Source organism: Chlamydotis macqueenii, chromosome 3 (genome assembly GCF_036417535.1).
Source record: "Chlamydotis macqueenii isolate bChlMac1 chromosome 3, bChlMac1.mat, whole genome shotgun sequence".
Lineage (NCBI taxonomy): Eukaryota > Metazoa > Chordata > Aves > Otidiformes > Otididae > Chlamydotis > Chlamydotis macqueenii.
In genome coordinates this window covers 53,088,787-53,106,313 of record NC_141558.1, presented here as the reverse complement: position 1 = coordinate 53,106,313, position 17,527 = coordinate 53,088,787, and the positions used below count along the sequence as shown (strand labels likewise).

The 17,527-nt window shown below is 38.6% G+C and overlaps 1 protein-coding gene across 2 annotated transcripts in view; it reads left to right on the top strand.

Moving 5' to 3' along the window:
* The first annotated feature begins 6,892 nt into the window (after positions 1-6,892).
* FRK (fyn related Src family tyrosine kinase) overlaps positions 6,893-17,527 on the top strand; it is a 52,296-nt gene continuing 41,661 nt past the window's right edge. The window contains exons 1-2 of one of the 2 annotated variants that reach the window (XM_086743525.1): positions 6,893-6,965; positions 7,050-7,323. In XM_086743525.1, coding sequence (XP_086599651.1) covers positions 6,893-6,965; positions 7,050-7,323 — 347 coding nt within the window. Of the gene's footprint in view, positions 7,324-17,527 lie in introns of both variants that reach the window. The other variant, XM_010127227.2, reaches the window with a different exon arrangement.

Below are 17,527 nucleotides of genomic sequence, written 5' to 3'. Positions count from 1 at the left end.
CGTAATCACAGGAATTGATCACAGACCCAGACCTTTATCTACAGAGAGATTTTAGCTGTATAAAATCCTGATGTGTGCAAAATTCACAGTATTTTGGAGCAATTTGTATAAATACAGTTTATCTATCAGGAAGAATAAAAGTAAAATGAAGTGGAGAGGGAGGTGCTGATAACTTCTCCCTGGTATCCAGTTATAGGACATGAAGGAATGGTTCAAAACTGCACCAGAGGAGGTTTAGACTTGAGAGTAGGAGGCATTTCTTTACCGAGAGGGTGGCCAAACACTGAAACATGCTTCCTAGAGAGCTGGTTGATGCCCCACGCCTGTCAGTGTTCAAGAGACATTTGGACAATGCCCTTAATAACATGCTTTAACTTTTGGTCAGTCCCAAAGTGGTCAGGCAGTTGGACTAGATGATTATTGTAGGTCTGTTCCAACTGAAATACTCAGTTCTACTCTACTCTTCTCTACTGTACTCTATTATATTCCTATTCTATTCTATTCTTATTCTATTTTAAAATTAATAGCCAGTGTTTTTCTATTATTTTTACGTGTTTTATTTCAGTAATTTAAAGTAATTAAGAAGATGTGTTCCTTTATATGGTATAACAAGGGTGGTGAAACACTGGACAGGTTTCCCAGAGAGGTGGTGGATGCCCCAGCCCTGGAAAAATTTAAGGCCAGGTTGGTCGGGGCTCTGAGCAACCTGATCTAGTTGGAGATGCTTCTCCTCATTGCAGGGGAGTTGGACTGGATGACCTTTAAAGGTCCCTTCCAACCCAAACTAGTCTATGATTCTATATCAATGTATTCTAATTTCTTTAGCTCCTTGTAAGATGCTGCTTTTCCTACATGCACAAGGGAGGAGAGAGTGCTGATTTTATTTTTTTGGGGGGAAAAACCCCACTTTCATTCATGGTGAACCAATGAGTACAGTACTTTGATACACTATGCTTTTCCGTCCATCCATCTTTGGACTTCTGTGCTTCTCTTGGTACAATTCCAACTTCTGAAGATAAAGATGGTAAATCATGTTCACAAGTCATCTATGGCATAGCATGCAGACTTTGATAGAATTCTGAGAGAAATGATCTTGACGCATCATAAAATCTTCTTAAACATATACACTTTCTAAATTTAAAAACTATCCATAACAGGGTCAATTTTGGAATACATTTTCTTAAAAGAATGGCAAAGTCATGTTTGCTGATAATTCTTTATCATCCACTTACCATATTTTTTCCCACCCAGAGACAGATTCGATTAGAAGTATTTTTCATGCCTTAGAGAGCTGCAGTGTGGTTTTATTCAGGAAGGCTGCTTCACAGAAAGCAAATTAACTTACAATTTTTAACAGTGTGTGCTGTATATCATTTAGAATAATGTACAATAAAATGAAAAATAATGGCTGAGGTCTGGTCCCATTGCAGATAATGGCAAAACTCACATTAAATTTAAGCAGAGTGAGATCTGATTGTTTGAACAAATAGAGAAAGTCTCCGTTCTATCACTCCTTGACAGAGCCTTATTCCTCTGTGTTCATTTGTTGTCAGATGTAGCCTGTTTTAGGCCCAAATTCAGCTAATAAATAAGCAACCCTCATCTGCAAAGCACTTGAAAATGTACTTTTAATGCTTTCTAGAGTAGAGATGAATTACTGGATCAGCCTTATGAAAATAAATAGCCAGAGATTTCTCATCACAAATGCAAAAGATTTAAGGTTGGAAAATGCCGAATCAAATATAACTCTATGTCTTTGTGGATTTATGGTTTAAGATAATATACAAAACCAGGGACATGATTAATCAATAGGAGTAAACAATTTTGTCAAGTAAAATTACACACATGATTTATTTTCATTGAAAAGAATGGCAATTTGCAAATTAAAGAAAAAAATGAAGTGCTGATTAAAGGATTATAAAAAAAGCTACAAAGTGATGGTAATGTGTTCCATGCAAATGGAAAGAAATATAGCTGCAAAGACAGCTGTAATAAAAAAAATCACTGTGCTTTATTTCAGATTTTTACCTTAAAAAAACCCACAACTTTAAAATGTTTAATAATTTAAATTATTTTCCAAACACAGATTCAGAGCAGTATGCATTTGCTTTTATTATAATTTCTTTAAAGATCATATTTTCTAAATATTTTGCTTTGCTGTGATATTTGACTTGCTTTATCATAATGCATTAAGAAGTTTTTCTAAGTGAGGTATACTATGTCAGATATTTAAATTAGCATTTATTAATGCAGCAGTATAACTACTGACTTGAAAAAGATTATACAATATAGAAAGTGGTGCTACAGGCAGAAGTTTCATACATTATTTAATTATGATTCTTGTCTTTTTTATCTTAATTTCTCATTTTCTCACATGGAGCTTTTTCCTGTTTACAAAATTTGAAACAATTGCAATGGAAAACGTTTGTTTCTGTTGTGATCTCATCTTATTATTAAGAAAAAAACTGTTGGTGGATATTGCCTTGGAATATTCTTTTTTTTTTTTTTTTTCCCCAGCAGAGTACCACTGTGAATGTAATTCTTCTCTGCATGGTGTAGGGGAATTGTTTCAGACATCATGTATCATCAGTACAAAAGCCTGATGCTCAGTGATGTTCATTCCCTGTCCCTGAAATATAGCACTGCATATTTGTGAGGTGAAGGAGTGTTCATATTTTCAAAAACTCTAAGTTTTTATATAATTATATTGATAATTACATACAGAGCCCGTACAAATCAATAAACATAGGAAATATCTGTAATGAAAAACTCCTACAAATTTGTTTTTGAAAGTGTAGAATACAAATAAAAATTCAATCAAAACAAGACTTTTGAAATATTATGGATTCAAATCTTATCTGTACTTATTTAATATAACTCAGTCTGATACCTTAATTCATGCAGAGCAGTACCTCATTCCAACAGCACTTCAATTAATATCAGTGTTGCAGATTAGGTTTGCACTAGGCTTACTAAAATGTATCATATTAACACATTATTTTTCTGTCCATTCAGGTGACTAAGAGAAATATGTTTCACCACCATGTTTAAAAATGATTGTTTTGTAGAATAAGCAAGGCCTAAAGAATATTGACTTTAAGTTAATTAGAATTTGATTTAATGGATTTAGAGGACTGCAAATTAATCCTTTAAGCAGGGGTAAGGCTCCTTGCAAGAGTCTTACTTATACAGGACTTTGTAAGCAACATATGTAATATAAAAAATAACTTCGGACATCTATCATCTTCAAGCCTGTAGCATCAGCATGGAATTTTTCTTTATGGAACAAGGGGATCTACTTTAGAAACAGTGAGGAATTATACAGTTTGAAGGGGGAAGGTACTACTGGATTGAATAGATTTGTTTCCTTTTTTTAAAACCTAAATTCATATGATCCTGTCAGATGCAGACTGTAAATGATCCATTTTTATTTTAAGATGTTGCACATTTCAAGAAACTACTTACAATATTAATGTTGGGGTTTTTTTTTTAAATAATAAAGGGACCAGAATACTAAATTTCAGTATCCATACCGTAAATGTGCCGTTCTGGCCGTAATAAATTAATCTTTCTCACTAGCTGTTGCTGACTGTAAGAATGAGGTGAGACTCTTGTGTCCTTTTCAAAGCATTTTTGCTAATAAAATTCATCAATGTATCTGATTAAGTCTTTCACAGTCACTTTACATCCAGTAGCTTATTTATTTGGACAATTTCTGGTTTGACGCTCAGCCTCCAAAACAAATTAAGCAAAGATATAGAAGGCCATTAAGCAATGCAGATCTATTTGGCCTCCTTTTGCAAAAAGCAAATATAGTGGGATGCAAGACAAAAGAACTAAACCCAGGAATAGATGCTGCAAAGATTATCCTGTTGGATTCTATGCAATACCAGTGCAGAGGACTCAGACAATAGTTTATATTGAAAAGCCCCTGAATATACATTATTATCTTCATTTGTTCCAAACTGTGAGCATGAAAATTAGGATTATGGGATTTATCAGATTTTATTTTTTTTTTCAGTAAAACCAGTGAGAACATTTTTATTACATGTTCTTTTTTTTTCTTACCTCTGACAAAATTACACAGTCTCTAAAACATAAAGAGTACTGCTTTATTTTCAGAAACGCAGAGAATCCTCACTAAAGTCACCAGGATGGGAACAAAGACCCTTGCTGTGGCCACCAGAGCTCAGCCACAGTCCTGCCCAACATGGCCTCGGGAATCTGCTCAGCAGTTCTCAGCAGCCCCACTCATCTCTCTTTTTGAGGACAGTTTTGAATCTGACTAATTAATTCGTGGCTGTTTGTTGAGGTCTACTTGTTTCAGAAGCAGAACTGACCCTGAAGAGTTGGTTGGGAGAAAAGGAATCTAATTTATAATAGTTATTGATCACTTCCAGCAAAAGTCTCTCTGATTTTGTAAAGCCAAGCAGGGGCATAAATTGGGAGAGAAGATTAATTTAATGCCTGGGTTAGTTTGAGATAAGATATCCATATACACAAATGTTTGTAGGCTTAAGCCCCATTCTAGCTAAAGTTATAAATATTTATCATAGAATCATAGAACCATAGGATGGTTAGGGTTGGAAGGGACCTTCAAAGGTCATCTAGTCCAACCCCCCTGCAAGGAGCAGGGACATCCCCAACTAGATGAGTTACCACTTATGTGAGTGGTGTCAGTGTGATTTCTAATGTGTATATATATTGGTACCTGAGTGCAACAATGGGTCTTGAGCCTGAAAAAAGCTGGGCATGAGATTGATTCTGTATGATTTAAGTGGCTCCATTGTCATGATGAAACTATCCTATGCAGTAAGTGTGGATGCAAATCTTTGTGGGATTAATGCTCAAGTTGCCAGAACCATGCAATATTATAGGAAAAGTAAATCAGATATACAAACTGAAAAAATCCAGATTGTTTAATATATCTTTTCTAATATTCTCTGGTTTCACTAAATGTAGATTCTTTAGACAAGACTAATGAAGATAGTTTCTTTTTCAGTGCAGGCCTTTCCCAACTTTTGATATTGTCAGTCAGACCTAAGAAAAATAAATATCTCTTGGATATCTGTATTCTCATTGATCTGGGTAGTGATTAATAACTGCTGTGGGGAAGAATAATCTCCAGTGGTGCTCCAGAAACTAAATGCAGTTTTCATAATCTGCAAAATCAGCATGCCATTTTTTTTTATCAGACCCAAAGGGTTCACTATAGATTATAAGGTTTAGTGGTCACTTAATGCGTATGGTACATTGTCCTTTATTCAGTTTCTTTTGCAGCATTGCAGAAGAGGAGTGAGTAAGCAGTTCCCCATGCCTCTTCAGTGGAGATGCACCTGACAGTGATAAACTTTCAGTAGAGACTTCTTTTGGTCATCCCACAGTCACTATTCTATCAGTAGGCTTCTGCCTGTGCCACTGTTCTCCTCATTCAGAGGACTGACTGAGAGATATGATGAAAATAAGTGACTTTCTTTCTAAGTAAGTTGTTTAATTGTTTTTTTTTTTGGTAGTAAAGTAAAGCAACAGAAGTCAGCAACTCCAAAAGGAGCCGAAAGGCATGTGTGAATGGTTTAGGAAAACATCAGTCATTCCTGACCAAAAAAAAAAAAAAAAAAGGGAGCTAGTTTTCTTTATGAGCAGAAATCTATAGATCCATCTGTGGATTTTGGTTGACCAAAACTGTAAGAGTTTGCCTCTTACTGAAATGCCACCGCACGGTGCAGGAAGGCTGTCCCTCGTGCATCCTGTTCCCGCTCCGAGCATTGTGTGTCCCCCAGGCTGCGGTGATTTCCAGCTGTTACCAAGCTCGGGCTGCACTGCTGGGTTGTGGCAGGTGCCTCTCCAGGCTGCTTTGCCACAGTGGTATCCAGACACCCATGCTCAGTCTGTATGTCAGCTTATAGGTGCTTTGGAAATGAGCATATACTGGTCAACTTAGTTTCATTGGCTTACTTGGGGACTGGAAGACAACTGTTATTTTTATATGTGATTGGTATACTTAGCTGACCACCTATAGCAGTTTTTTTGGCTAGTGCCTTTGTTTCCTTAAAATGCAGAATAGGGAATGAATTAAAATCTATTGCTGTATTACTCTACACTCCATATATTTCTTTTTCCTTATAAGAAGTGCCAAACCCAGCTGAAAAAAAACCAAACCAAAACAAAACCAAAAAAACCAGATGACTGGTTTGAAGGGCGGGTGCTTAGCGTGGAAAAGTGCCCGGGTGTGAGGGAGAGCAGAAACCACAGGTGTGCTGCAGGTGAGGGCGTCTGCCGGCCTCAGGCGAGCAAAGGCTTCCCACTAGGAACTGAAACCAGTGCCAACCAGGAAACAAAAAGAAATATTCAAGCTGTCCACGTCGGAGACTGCTAAGGAAATAGGCAGGTCAGCTTGGTTAATCATTACCAAGACAGAGTCTACAGACGTTCACTGCTGATCATATGACAGGACCCCATCTGAGATAAGAAAACACCCATCCCGAGCCGTAAGAGTTGAGAAGCCTGCTCTGCTTAGGTGTTCTGGCTTCCCTGTTTTGCTGTAGGAGAAGAGGCTCCATGCTCCCCCATTGTTCCCGGAGCTCAGCCCAGCACAGCTGTTGTGTTGCTTTCCTGTTCTGAAGAGGAAGTGAGGAATTCCCTCCACATGTGCTCCGGCACTTGGATACTCGGGTTTCACTGATCCAGGAGCTGCCTGTAATGAGCTCTCAGTGGGGCTCAGAGAGGAGCTTCCAGCTGTGCCAAGAGTTGTTTCATTTTGTGCCAAAGGAGGAAGGGAAGAAGAAATCCTGCAAAAAGCTGAAATGTTGATGGTGCATAAATTGGTCTAAGGGTATCGCAACTGGGAAAGGTGAAAGAAGAGCAGAAGCAGAGGAAGGCACGAGGAAACAGGATGGGAAACTTTTGTCAGAAGCACTGCACCTGTTTGGAGCCCTACATCCCTTGCTTATTCTTGGGGAGAGACGGTGAGCAGGATGAGAAAGGCGGCCAAGTCTTCGCCAACCTTGCTGTGGTAAGGCATGATTTACAAGCACAACAGAAAGACAGAGACAATAAGATAAAAGAGAAACCTTTACCTCCACTGCCTGGCCAGCATCTGGTGAATATTTGTAGATTTGTGGCACTCTTCGACTACGAGGCTCGCACTGAGGAGGACTTGAGCTTCCGAGCTGGGGATAAGCTTGAAGTGCTGGATGCGTCCTACGAGGGCTGGTGGTACGCTAGACTCCTCCTGCCAGCAGGGTCAGTCTGTCCTGGCCGCAAGCTCCAGGGCTACGTCCCTGCCAACTACATAGCTGCTGTCCAGAGCATCGAAGCTGAGCCGTGAGTAACCCACGTAACGCACACCACGGTCTCTTTCCTGTTAGTTAAATGGGTTTGGGGCAGGAAGTTACAGCCTTTCTTTTGCTGTGTACTCTGCCGCGCTCAACCTCCAGTGGTCCTACTGATGACAGCACTAGTTGGTGTGTGCAAGGAAAAGACACTGTGGTCACAGGAAAATCAATAATCAAAGGCAACGTTGAGAGGTTTGTTTTGTTTTAAATAATTTCCCTCTCTGATATACCTGTTTAAGAAGCATCTGGGAATATCAGGTTGGTTACCACTGTGACGGTTCATGATTTTTATTTGTATAACAGTAAGTGTGTGTCAGATGCTTCCCAGAGACTGAAAAGATATGACCCTTGCCCCAAACAGCATTCAGCCTAACCAACTGCAGAGTTACCAATTACACAGAGTTTCAGGAAGCTACCTTTACATCTTATAAATGATGGGTGAGTCTCTAACAGATAGATTTTAATGGTTTCTTCTAAATTATTTGTTTCTTCTCTGGAGGCAAATCTCTGCTCTCAGGACAAATATAGTTGGAGTAAGTACTGCAAAGGGCAAAAGAGTGGATATATCAACAGAGTACAAATGGAATTTGTTAAACTTTCACAGAGTTTAGTTATGCAGCCCATGATTTCCTGCCCATTCAAAACATGTCCAATCTTATTTAATACTCAGAACTAGAGCAGAGATTGCACAAAATCAGTTACTTGGCTCCCTGGTGAGGATGAGTAAGGTCTGAGTCAGCCTGGGATGCAGAGTTACTTATGTGTGTTGCAATCAGAGACAGCATTTCCTGAAATAGGTCTGACTGCAATGCTAGAGGTATGTTTTGGCAAAAATGATCAGTGTGGAAAGAGACAGCAGGAATGGCATTCATTATTAGTCTCAGAATTAATTTTGACTTTAGAGGGATGATGTTCCAGCTTTTCAGTTTAATCTCATTTGGACCTGAAACATCCTCTCCGATGATCTGCCTACTGTACTGCCTAGTGCTAGGAAAATTGGCTCAGATATGATTACTCCAGTCTTTTATCAGCTGTAGGATTTGTGCTAGAGGCATTTTACGGCAACTATAAGATTCCTCTCTAACCTGAAGACCTTAATTTCCGGAGTCTCACCAGCTGTTTCTATTTCTGCATTCCGGCAAACAACCCTTTCAATGGTCATGTTCAAAAGAATTCTTCCAATTACTGAAATTAATCTACAGGGAAGGCATTTTCTGAACCACTAGAGAAATGGTGGTAGGCTTTAATTCAACTCACCTTGGCCTTTGCCCTCTTTCAATAACTAGTTTTATTACAAGTCATCTAAGATTTCTACTTGCTGTTAATGCTTTGAAAGTAATTTTGCTCAGTTATACAACAAAGTCTCAGCTTTTACAGTCCCTCTTATCTTTCTATACTTACAGCATCAAATATGGACTTAACTTTGCCAGAGTGCATTGTTGCGTAACCTCTGTTTTTTTTTCTTGTTACAGACTAAATTTTATTTTATTTTACTCTTTTTATATACCTTTCTCCCTTTATTAATAAAGACTAAGTTTTGACAAAAGATTTTTCTTTATAGATTGTTAACAAAGGAGGAGATGGAGAGCTTTTACAGATCAAACGAAGTCATTTCTCCAAAATTTTTGACAAGTGTTTGGTTTCGTACCAAAACTAATCTGACTAAGCATTTTGTCTTTCCTCACATTTCCTCTTAAGACAGTTGGCTTTACTGACCTTCAACAAAAATATTCAAGTATTCAAGACTGCCTTCTGTCAGGCCACATAGATATCCTTTCGTATAATCATAGACTAACTCGGGTTGGAAATGACCTCTGAAGGACATTTGAACAAGTCATTGCAACCCAAACATGGCCAAAATAAAGTTGTACCCATTTGCTTAGAGCCATTTCCCATTAAACTTTTCACCTGCATGGTGAGGATTTTTTTCCCTTGTGTCCAATTGGAATATACCTGGCTACAATTTCTTCCAAGACTTCACTTTCAGCCATCCTCTACATTTGACACCTCTGTTATCAAAGTAAAACAATAAGAGCAACAGTAGGGGTGGTATTTTAAAGAACTAACCCTTTTTTTCCCTAAAGTAAAAGAGTGAGGTTGAAAAAAAAAGAAGTCTCTTTACTTAAAATTCAATGCTTTAATCATATTATCTGCCTGAACTTTAAATTTAACTTCTTTTGTCTTTCCATTTTGATTTTAATTAGCTTTCTCCTTTGGTGTTGGCCAATTGCTCATGGCCATGATATAGAGATTTGTGGAAATAGGAGAAGTTTTAATTGTGTCCTTCTATCCTTTATACCAGTCCTTTATGGTCCTAGCACAGAACTGACAAAGAATGGAAGACTTATAATCTGTATCACATGTTCACCTGCCAACATGTATATATACCGTGATATTTGCAGTGTGTTGTTTATGCTTTGCCAGGCAAAGCTGATCAACAGTCTTTGAGCTAGTTGAAGGCACATTCCATAGCACCAGATAGCTTCTGTATGTCTGTAGAGACAATGGAAATTTTAGCTTATTTCTGGACTGTGTCTCTATCTTATTAGATCAAGAAAAACTGTCTAAACTGTTCTGGGAAACAGACTTGATTTGTGGTATGAATGTGGCCATTTTCTCTGGCATCTGATTTCAATGTGATTGTATATAAACTTTTTTAAGAAATTGACATTCGTATATGTGCATGGATACTCCATACATGAAATGACTTAGAGATGACAGGGCCACTGTGTAAGTTTAGCCAGTATGTGCTTGAAAGCTGCATGCAGAGTGGTCAGATTTCTTTTGCTAATCATTTCAGTTTTTCTTGTAGCCTTCAAGATTATAAGAAGCAAAATGTATCTGGGCCTTTTTTAATCAACAATTTGACATGATCTATATTGCAGAGCCAGTTAGAGATTGGTAAGTCCATCTGGATCTGTGTTGTCCATTGTGGCAGATTAATGCTAGGTAATTGCTTGTTCTCTGCAAGTGATGCAGCAGACCATTTTGTCTCCTCGCTGAAGTGTCTGTGAATGTTTTCATGGAGAAAGGCGTTTTTGAACTTTTCCTTGGTAAGAGAATGAAGTAAAGTAAGAAGGAAAGCAAGAAACTTTTCTTCTTTGTGCTTGTGTAGATAACAGTTTTTCTTTCTGGAAGTCTCTTTGATTCTGTCCAGTATGACTGAGGTAGCACTGATAAGGTGGATCAATAACTGGATGAAAGGGCAGGAAGGATTTGCAGTATCTCCAGTCTAGGAAAAACAAAAATTAAATACTATTTATAGCAAAGGGAATTTTCATGTATCCTTGGCTATCAGAATGTTCAAGCAGAACTGAGAAAGAATGAGTTTTCTTTACTGTATTGCTTTCCTCAGACCTAAGTTTATTGGTAGAACTTGTATGCTAAAATTGAAGGGAGACTTTGTTTATATTATATTTTGCTAATATATTTATATTATATAATGTAACTAACTTATACTAAAAATAAAACACTTCATATTTGTACATAATATCTCAAAAAAAGTTTCTCTTGCTTCCTTCTTTTGGCTTGAGTGATCTCTTCCAATGTGAATGACTTGGATGAAATCAGTAACATTCTGTGTCAATAGCAGAAAGGGAAAAAAAGGTAAATCCATGGCTTGGGTTCTGCCTGCTGCAGCACTGTAGTCTAAATGTGTACTGGAAAAGATTACGTATGTCCAAGAAATGCACACCTGTTACCATGAAGGCTGTTTTGGACAGACTGAGGAAACAAGGCCCTTCATTTTTATATTTACCAGTAAAGCATCTTCTCACTGCTGAGCTTTTCTAGCACCTGCAGTACTCCTTATATTAACAACAACCTGTCAGGGTGGAGGGATTGTGAAGAGATTGTGCCTAGTGTCTCTGGAGACAGCTGTCTTCTGGCCCTATCTAGGATTGGTGGGACAAGGCAGCTGGGGGGTGGAAGCATTTGTCTAGCAAACTGTACTCGTGCAATGAACTTTCACTGCACGAGGAATGAAATCTGTAACTACAAAAACGTTATGTTGCTTAATATCTGACCAAAAGCAGACAACAGTAATGATAAATTAGCAAGTGGAAGAACACTTGGTTCTTTTCTTCTCTCTGCATCACAGGTAGCCATGAAAATCACAAGCCAAACAGATTTTTCGTTTCTAAGCAAGTTTGAGTGAGGTTGTGTCTGCCGCATCCCATGACTTTGGAATGCTCTTCTTTCTGAGTTTAGTCATTTAACATTTAGAAAAAGAGAGACACCGTCACGTGGAGACAGTCTCATAATTTACCTTGCATGTCCAGCAAAGGATGATCAGAAAGAGAAAGCTGACTAACACCAAAATGTGGATTAAAATATATAAATTTCCTTGGCAAGGAGTGTGACCTTCCTGTCTCTGTGCTCTTTCTGTGCTTGTTATTCTGCACTATAAACAGGAACCATAGTAACACATCCACCTGCCCTTATTTTATTACTACCAGTTGTTTTAACTAAACAAGAAAGCGACATAGTGCAAATTGTTATGGACAACAAATACAGCCCAGCTGTACAGTTAATTTTAATGAAGCAAAAATTTAAAAAAAAGCCACTGTTGGAGTAACATGAATTCTTTTTTTCTGGAGGAAAGGTGGAGTGTACTTAGAGGGGGCTCTCGCCTGCCATCCTGATGGACCCGTTGGCTGTTTATTGAAAGTCAACTTAATTCCATATGTTCATCCCGACTTTATTGACACAAGACTGATGTGCTGAGGGAAGTAAATCCATGCAAATTCCTAGTAGACTAGGTCAAAGAAGTTCACAGCAATTACTTTTAACTTTTGCCAGTTTCAGAAACATTCCTTATTTCAGAAAGATTTCTTATGTAGCTATTTCCCAGCTGGTGGAAACTGAGCCCCAGACCTAATCAATGAAACTTCACCAGTCAATTCCACAATGAGCATTTTGAACAACCCTTTGAAAGCAGAAGTGACTTGTAGGTTATTTTTGTCAATCTCCATAATTCCTTCACCTTCTGTGACCTGACTCAGCTTTAACTAGTTCATACATTGACTGAATCTGAGTTACAATACATGAAAAATAAAGTGTTCCCTGGGCTGACCTGTTTCAGACTTTCTGCAAAGTCAGGCTTGTGGGGTTTCTTTGGTTCATGTGGGTCATTTTTCAAAGTGGTATTTAGAGCCAAAATGTCTAGAGGCGCTTTTTAAAGTGAAACCTTAGATTCTGCTGAACGCCTCAGAAAACTGAATGTAATCCACTGTGGTTTCTGTGCGCTCTCTCTTTCCCTCTCATAATTCCTCTCTCTATTATAGTACAAACTCCTGAGGAGACCACCAGAATCAGCAGTAAGCCTGTACCAAAATGAACTTGAGAGAACTGTTCATTGCTAACACGGCTACACAAAGTAGTAGTGGGTTGTTCTCACATTCTCGGAACCTGTTATGTTAAATACGAAAGCTATTCTCATAGTTTTTTGTAGAAAAGGTTTCTTTATCACAAAAATCTGTGTTTACTATAAATCAGTAAAATATCTGTATATTAACTCATACAAAAATCCATCTTTTCTTTCAATGAATATACTTTATGTATGTACATTAATATACTCTATGTATGTGCTTTTGTGTGTGCCTGCACATGTTCATACACATGCATAGAGAAAGTTTAGAAGGCTGATACATTTAAGACCATGTTAAACAGCTCTGTGAGACAGGATGTGTCTTGCAAAGTCAGAAGATCGTGCTTCTGATGTTTTTAGACCTTGTGTTCATAGCATCTGAAGTACCCCAAGTTTGGAATGCTATGTGTGATCTGGAGTGCCTCTCTTGAATTTAGATGATTGAATACTAGAAAAAGACCATGAATTTAATCACTGAACTTATTTAGTCATGGCTGAGCTTTCAAGCCCATCTCAAACTTTGTCTTCATTTCTGCTCATTTCTTAAATGTTCAAAGATACACTGAACACAAAAGGAGATGGTTTACAGGACTATAAAGTGTCAGATTTTGTCAAGTGCCAGTACACATCCATGTGTATAGCCATGTCGAGAAAATGTATGTCTCTGTTCAGAAAGATAGAAGGATTATGGCATTGTAGATGAGCAATGCAAGTTCATGCAAACTTGTCTAGTTTAGGTCACATATTTTCTGGCAATGTAGTTTTCTAAATATACAACATTGTCTATTCAAACTTTGAGAAATAAAGACGTTTCTTCTTACCTTGTCTTTATTTGAAATTAGTGTGTACGTTATACATTATAATCATTATATACTAGTTTCCATTACCCTCTTGTGAAAGATTTGACAATGAACCATGTGAAGGCCAGAAACAATATCCTTCAAACCTGCAAACATAGCTGGTTAGCTTTTCTTACAGCACTGTGAAAGCCAGGTGGCCTTTACAGTGCCTCTTAGAAAAACAAAGACCATATACTGGTCAGAATAACTCAATAGTCGTGTTTGATGTTTTTCCTTCAGACTTTGTAAGAATAAGCATGCTAGCCTAGATTAATTGGATTTGAGCAGTGTTGTTGGCAAAAACATTCAAGTATTGTACAATGGTTACTGTTTCCTCAATAGTTGTCTTTGATGGCTCTCCGTGCAGCACAATGCAGAGCTGAGTGATCTCTGAGCAGGTTTAGAACTAAAAAATAGTAACTAACAGTTCAGCCAGGCTAAGAAATCCTAAAACTGGGCTGATTTTAAACAAACTAGGTCAAGTATATCTGTGAAGAATTATTTTGTAACATGTGAAAAGCACTGTTGGTTATAGAAGACTTTGGGGCTTTCTTTGTGTAGGATCGTATCTGTACTGAAGAGATTAAGTCATAAAAACATAAGAGATATCCTACGAGGTCAAACCAATGGCCCCTCTAGCCCTGCTATTCTGTTTCAGAAAGGATTTTATGAAAAGTGCACAGGCCCGTCCACTTTCTTTGATCTCTTCCCTTTGTACTTCACCAGAGGCTGGAACTGTTGTATAAGCAATGTCAGAGGGTACATCACTGCCATGTCTAATTACAGACCTATTGTCAAGTCTGTTTAGCAAAAGCGTAGGTGTTGACACTGCACAATTCTTTATTCCTGTCTGTAGGCAAAGACCAAGCTATTGGGAAAAAAACCCCAAAGCCACAAAAACCCCTTTTATCTCTGCAGAAAGTTTTCCATTCCTAAACAAGTATTTGGCTTTTTTTTTTTTTTTTTTTTCCGGATTGGTGATTGCTTAGTCATGAGTGGCTCAAAAACACCCACGCTCAGAACAAACAGGCACAAAAGGAAATGGTAGCACTGCACAGGTCCCTGTGACATTCACCCACCCAGTCCTGTACAGACCACACCTGTCTTCCTCACCTAACCTAAAGCGCCCGAGTCAGGCTGGGTGACAAACCTCAGCGACTTTACCCTCACAGATCTACCTGTCAATTCATTTTGCTTCCTACTAAACATGCAGAACTAAACCTGGGATGTGTCCTGTTGTTATCTGACAGGCATTATCTTCTAACAGGGGGCTGTAGCAGAGATGCCTTGTGCAAACATTCTAATAATGGTGTACCCTTCTTGTAGTCTAGTTTAGACAACACAGAATTTAACTCCTTTAATTTTAAAATGGATGAGTAGAGAAAATATGGTTAATCAGGATTCAGATGTTTTTCTGTAGTAAAGCATTTTGTTCCTTTTCAAGTTATGCAAGCAAAGTATGCATAGCAAAAAAATTATAATTTATTAGATTATATTTAAAAACAAAGTATTATTTCATAGTTACTGCTACATATAAGAGGAAAAACAATTTTAAATTTTTTTTAGTAGTAATATATGAGACATATTTGAAGATCCTTCTTGAGTTAGAACTTTAGAAGTAAGAGACTAAACTTCATAGCTAAGAAGCTTATTCTTCATAGGAGTTTTCTTAAATGTGACATTTAGGTTTGCACCTCCTAACTGCCTGAGAAAACCTTAAGAGTTACAAGAAATTAGAATTGAAATCTATATCTTTGCAGTTTTTCATTCTCCAGACATGCCTAGAATTCATCTGGAAATAACTTTTCAGAAGATCAAACAAAACACTGATCACAAATGCATTCAATTTCTTTATCCCTTACACCAGATAGAAATACATACAGTTTTTCCATGCTGGTACACTAATCTTAAGCAATGAAAACTGGAAAAACAAAGCAATGAATTAAATAATAAGTGATGGTTCCAGAAAGGATTTTCACTAATGGACGTTTTCATTACTTCTGGGCAGACTACTGTATAATCTATAACATTTTACATTATACATTTATCTGCAGTAATTTTGGTAAACATTTTCCCTTAGCTTTCTCTCACTAATGCAGATGCATTGCTAGTTCCCTGAAAAATTAATAACATTTTTCTGTATTTATAACACAATTTTGTAGCATGCCTTTTCAAACCTCTGTGCAAAAGAAGAGAAAAAATATCTGAGACTCACATGTGGGAATGAATATATACCATGAATTTAAGGAAAGATGAGAACTCATGAAACTCAGTCTTCCTTTTGAAGCTATTGATATTTTCAGTTAGTGAAAGTCTCTGTAAGGGCATATGGAAGGAGTCTCTGCTCCTCTAAGAGCATCTGGTTGAAGGAGCCATACACAAGAAAATGCAAAGACGTATGTGAGGGAAACGTCAGAAGGAAGGTGGTGATGAGGACAAACCTAGTCAGTTACACTCACTGATAAGGGTATGTAAAGTGCGAGAATGTTTAGTTTCCAGTAAGATTATCTGACCAAGAACCTTGCCAATAAGGAAAGGGAGGGAGACAAACACACAGAAACACCAAACCTGACTGACTGATGTCAACAAAGACAACAACTGGAAACAAACCCGGTCAGTTGCACTAATTGATGGGCTATCAAGAAACAGCAAGCAAACCCAGAGTTTGGGGGTCCAGGATGGTGGAGGGGGTCTGTGGGGTTATATCATGATGAAGTAAGGTTTAGGGAAAAGGGATCAAAGAGGAACAAAGAGGGGGTAGACAGAAAGGGGTATAAAAGGGGCTGTAAAATGTTTTTACACATTTGTTGACATTTTTGCACCTTTGTTGACGTTTTTACACCCCTTTCATGTTTGGCTGAGCCTTGTGCCTGGTCACCCCATGCTGTCTTGTCTTCTCATTAAATCCTTTCTTGGCTATCTCTCTGTGTAACCTTATCCTCTGTCCTATGTGCAAGTCCTGCAAGGGCTAAGTGCCAGCTACTGGAGGGACTGGTGTGACTGGACCAGCAACTGGAGTCAGAGGTGGTGTGTAGGAACCCCTGGGCTGTGGTTCAGTTGCTGGAGTGAGTGGGGTCTTCAGTGCCAGATGCTGGAGTGGGTGGGCGTCCTGGCCACCAGCCACTGGGGTCTGTCTCGAAACCAGCTGCTGAGGGGACCAGTGTGTGTGAGGCAAGTGTGAGTGAGATGGTCTGGGATCAGGGCAGGGTTGGTGGATGGAGAGATGGGCTGTGCTGGTATTTGAGGGGGGGTTCCACAAATGTACATGTGCTTGTGAATTTAAAGAGTGTGGATGCGTGCACCATCACTAGTGACCTTCTGGCTCTGCCAACCGATGAGCAGGGGAGGGGATTGTACTTGCGTTTTATGTGAGTCCTGTACGTGGATGCTGTTGAAGGCAGCGCCTTGTCTGTGGCAGTCTGTGTGACCGGCCGTGTCAATGTCCTCTCTGCGTCTGTCTGTCTCTGACACACGGGCTCAGCTTCACCGCTGGTTGAACCTGCAAACAGGAAAGTGGCAGCCACATCTCCCAGCGTGGGCAGAGGGCCTGTGCCCCTGGGCCAGGCTCCAGCAGCCCGGCGGGAGACCCCTGGGCAACAGTGGCTGGAGGAGGCGGCTGCTCCTAAATCTCCTTAGTGGTGTCCTTTACCTCTACTTCAAAAAAGAGAGTCTTGGCTTTCTGTTCCTTTTATTGTTTACTTTTCCTAAACTCCTACAAATTTATGAATGTTTAGAAGTGTGTATATATTCTCAGCCACTGACATGGATGGATCAATATCATTTTTATCCATAGAAAGTCACCTGATGTTTTTTGCTGATCCAGAATGACAACTTGATTACATTGGCAAGATAATTATTAGTATTTGGAATACCTGCAAGGAAAGAAAAGAGAAAATGAGATCTTGTTCTTATTACAGAGCTAAAATGTTTGAAAACATTTTGAATCACCCAGAAACTTCCTTTGATGCTGACATACCTTTCTGACA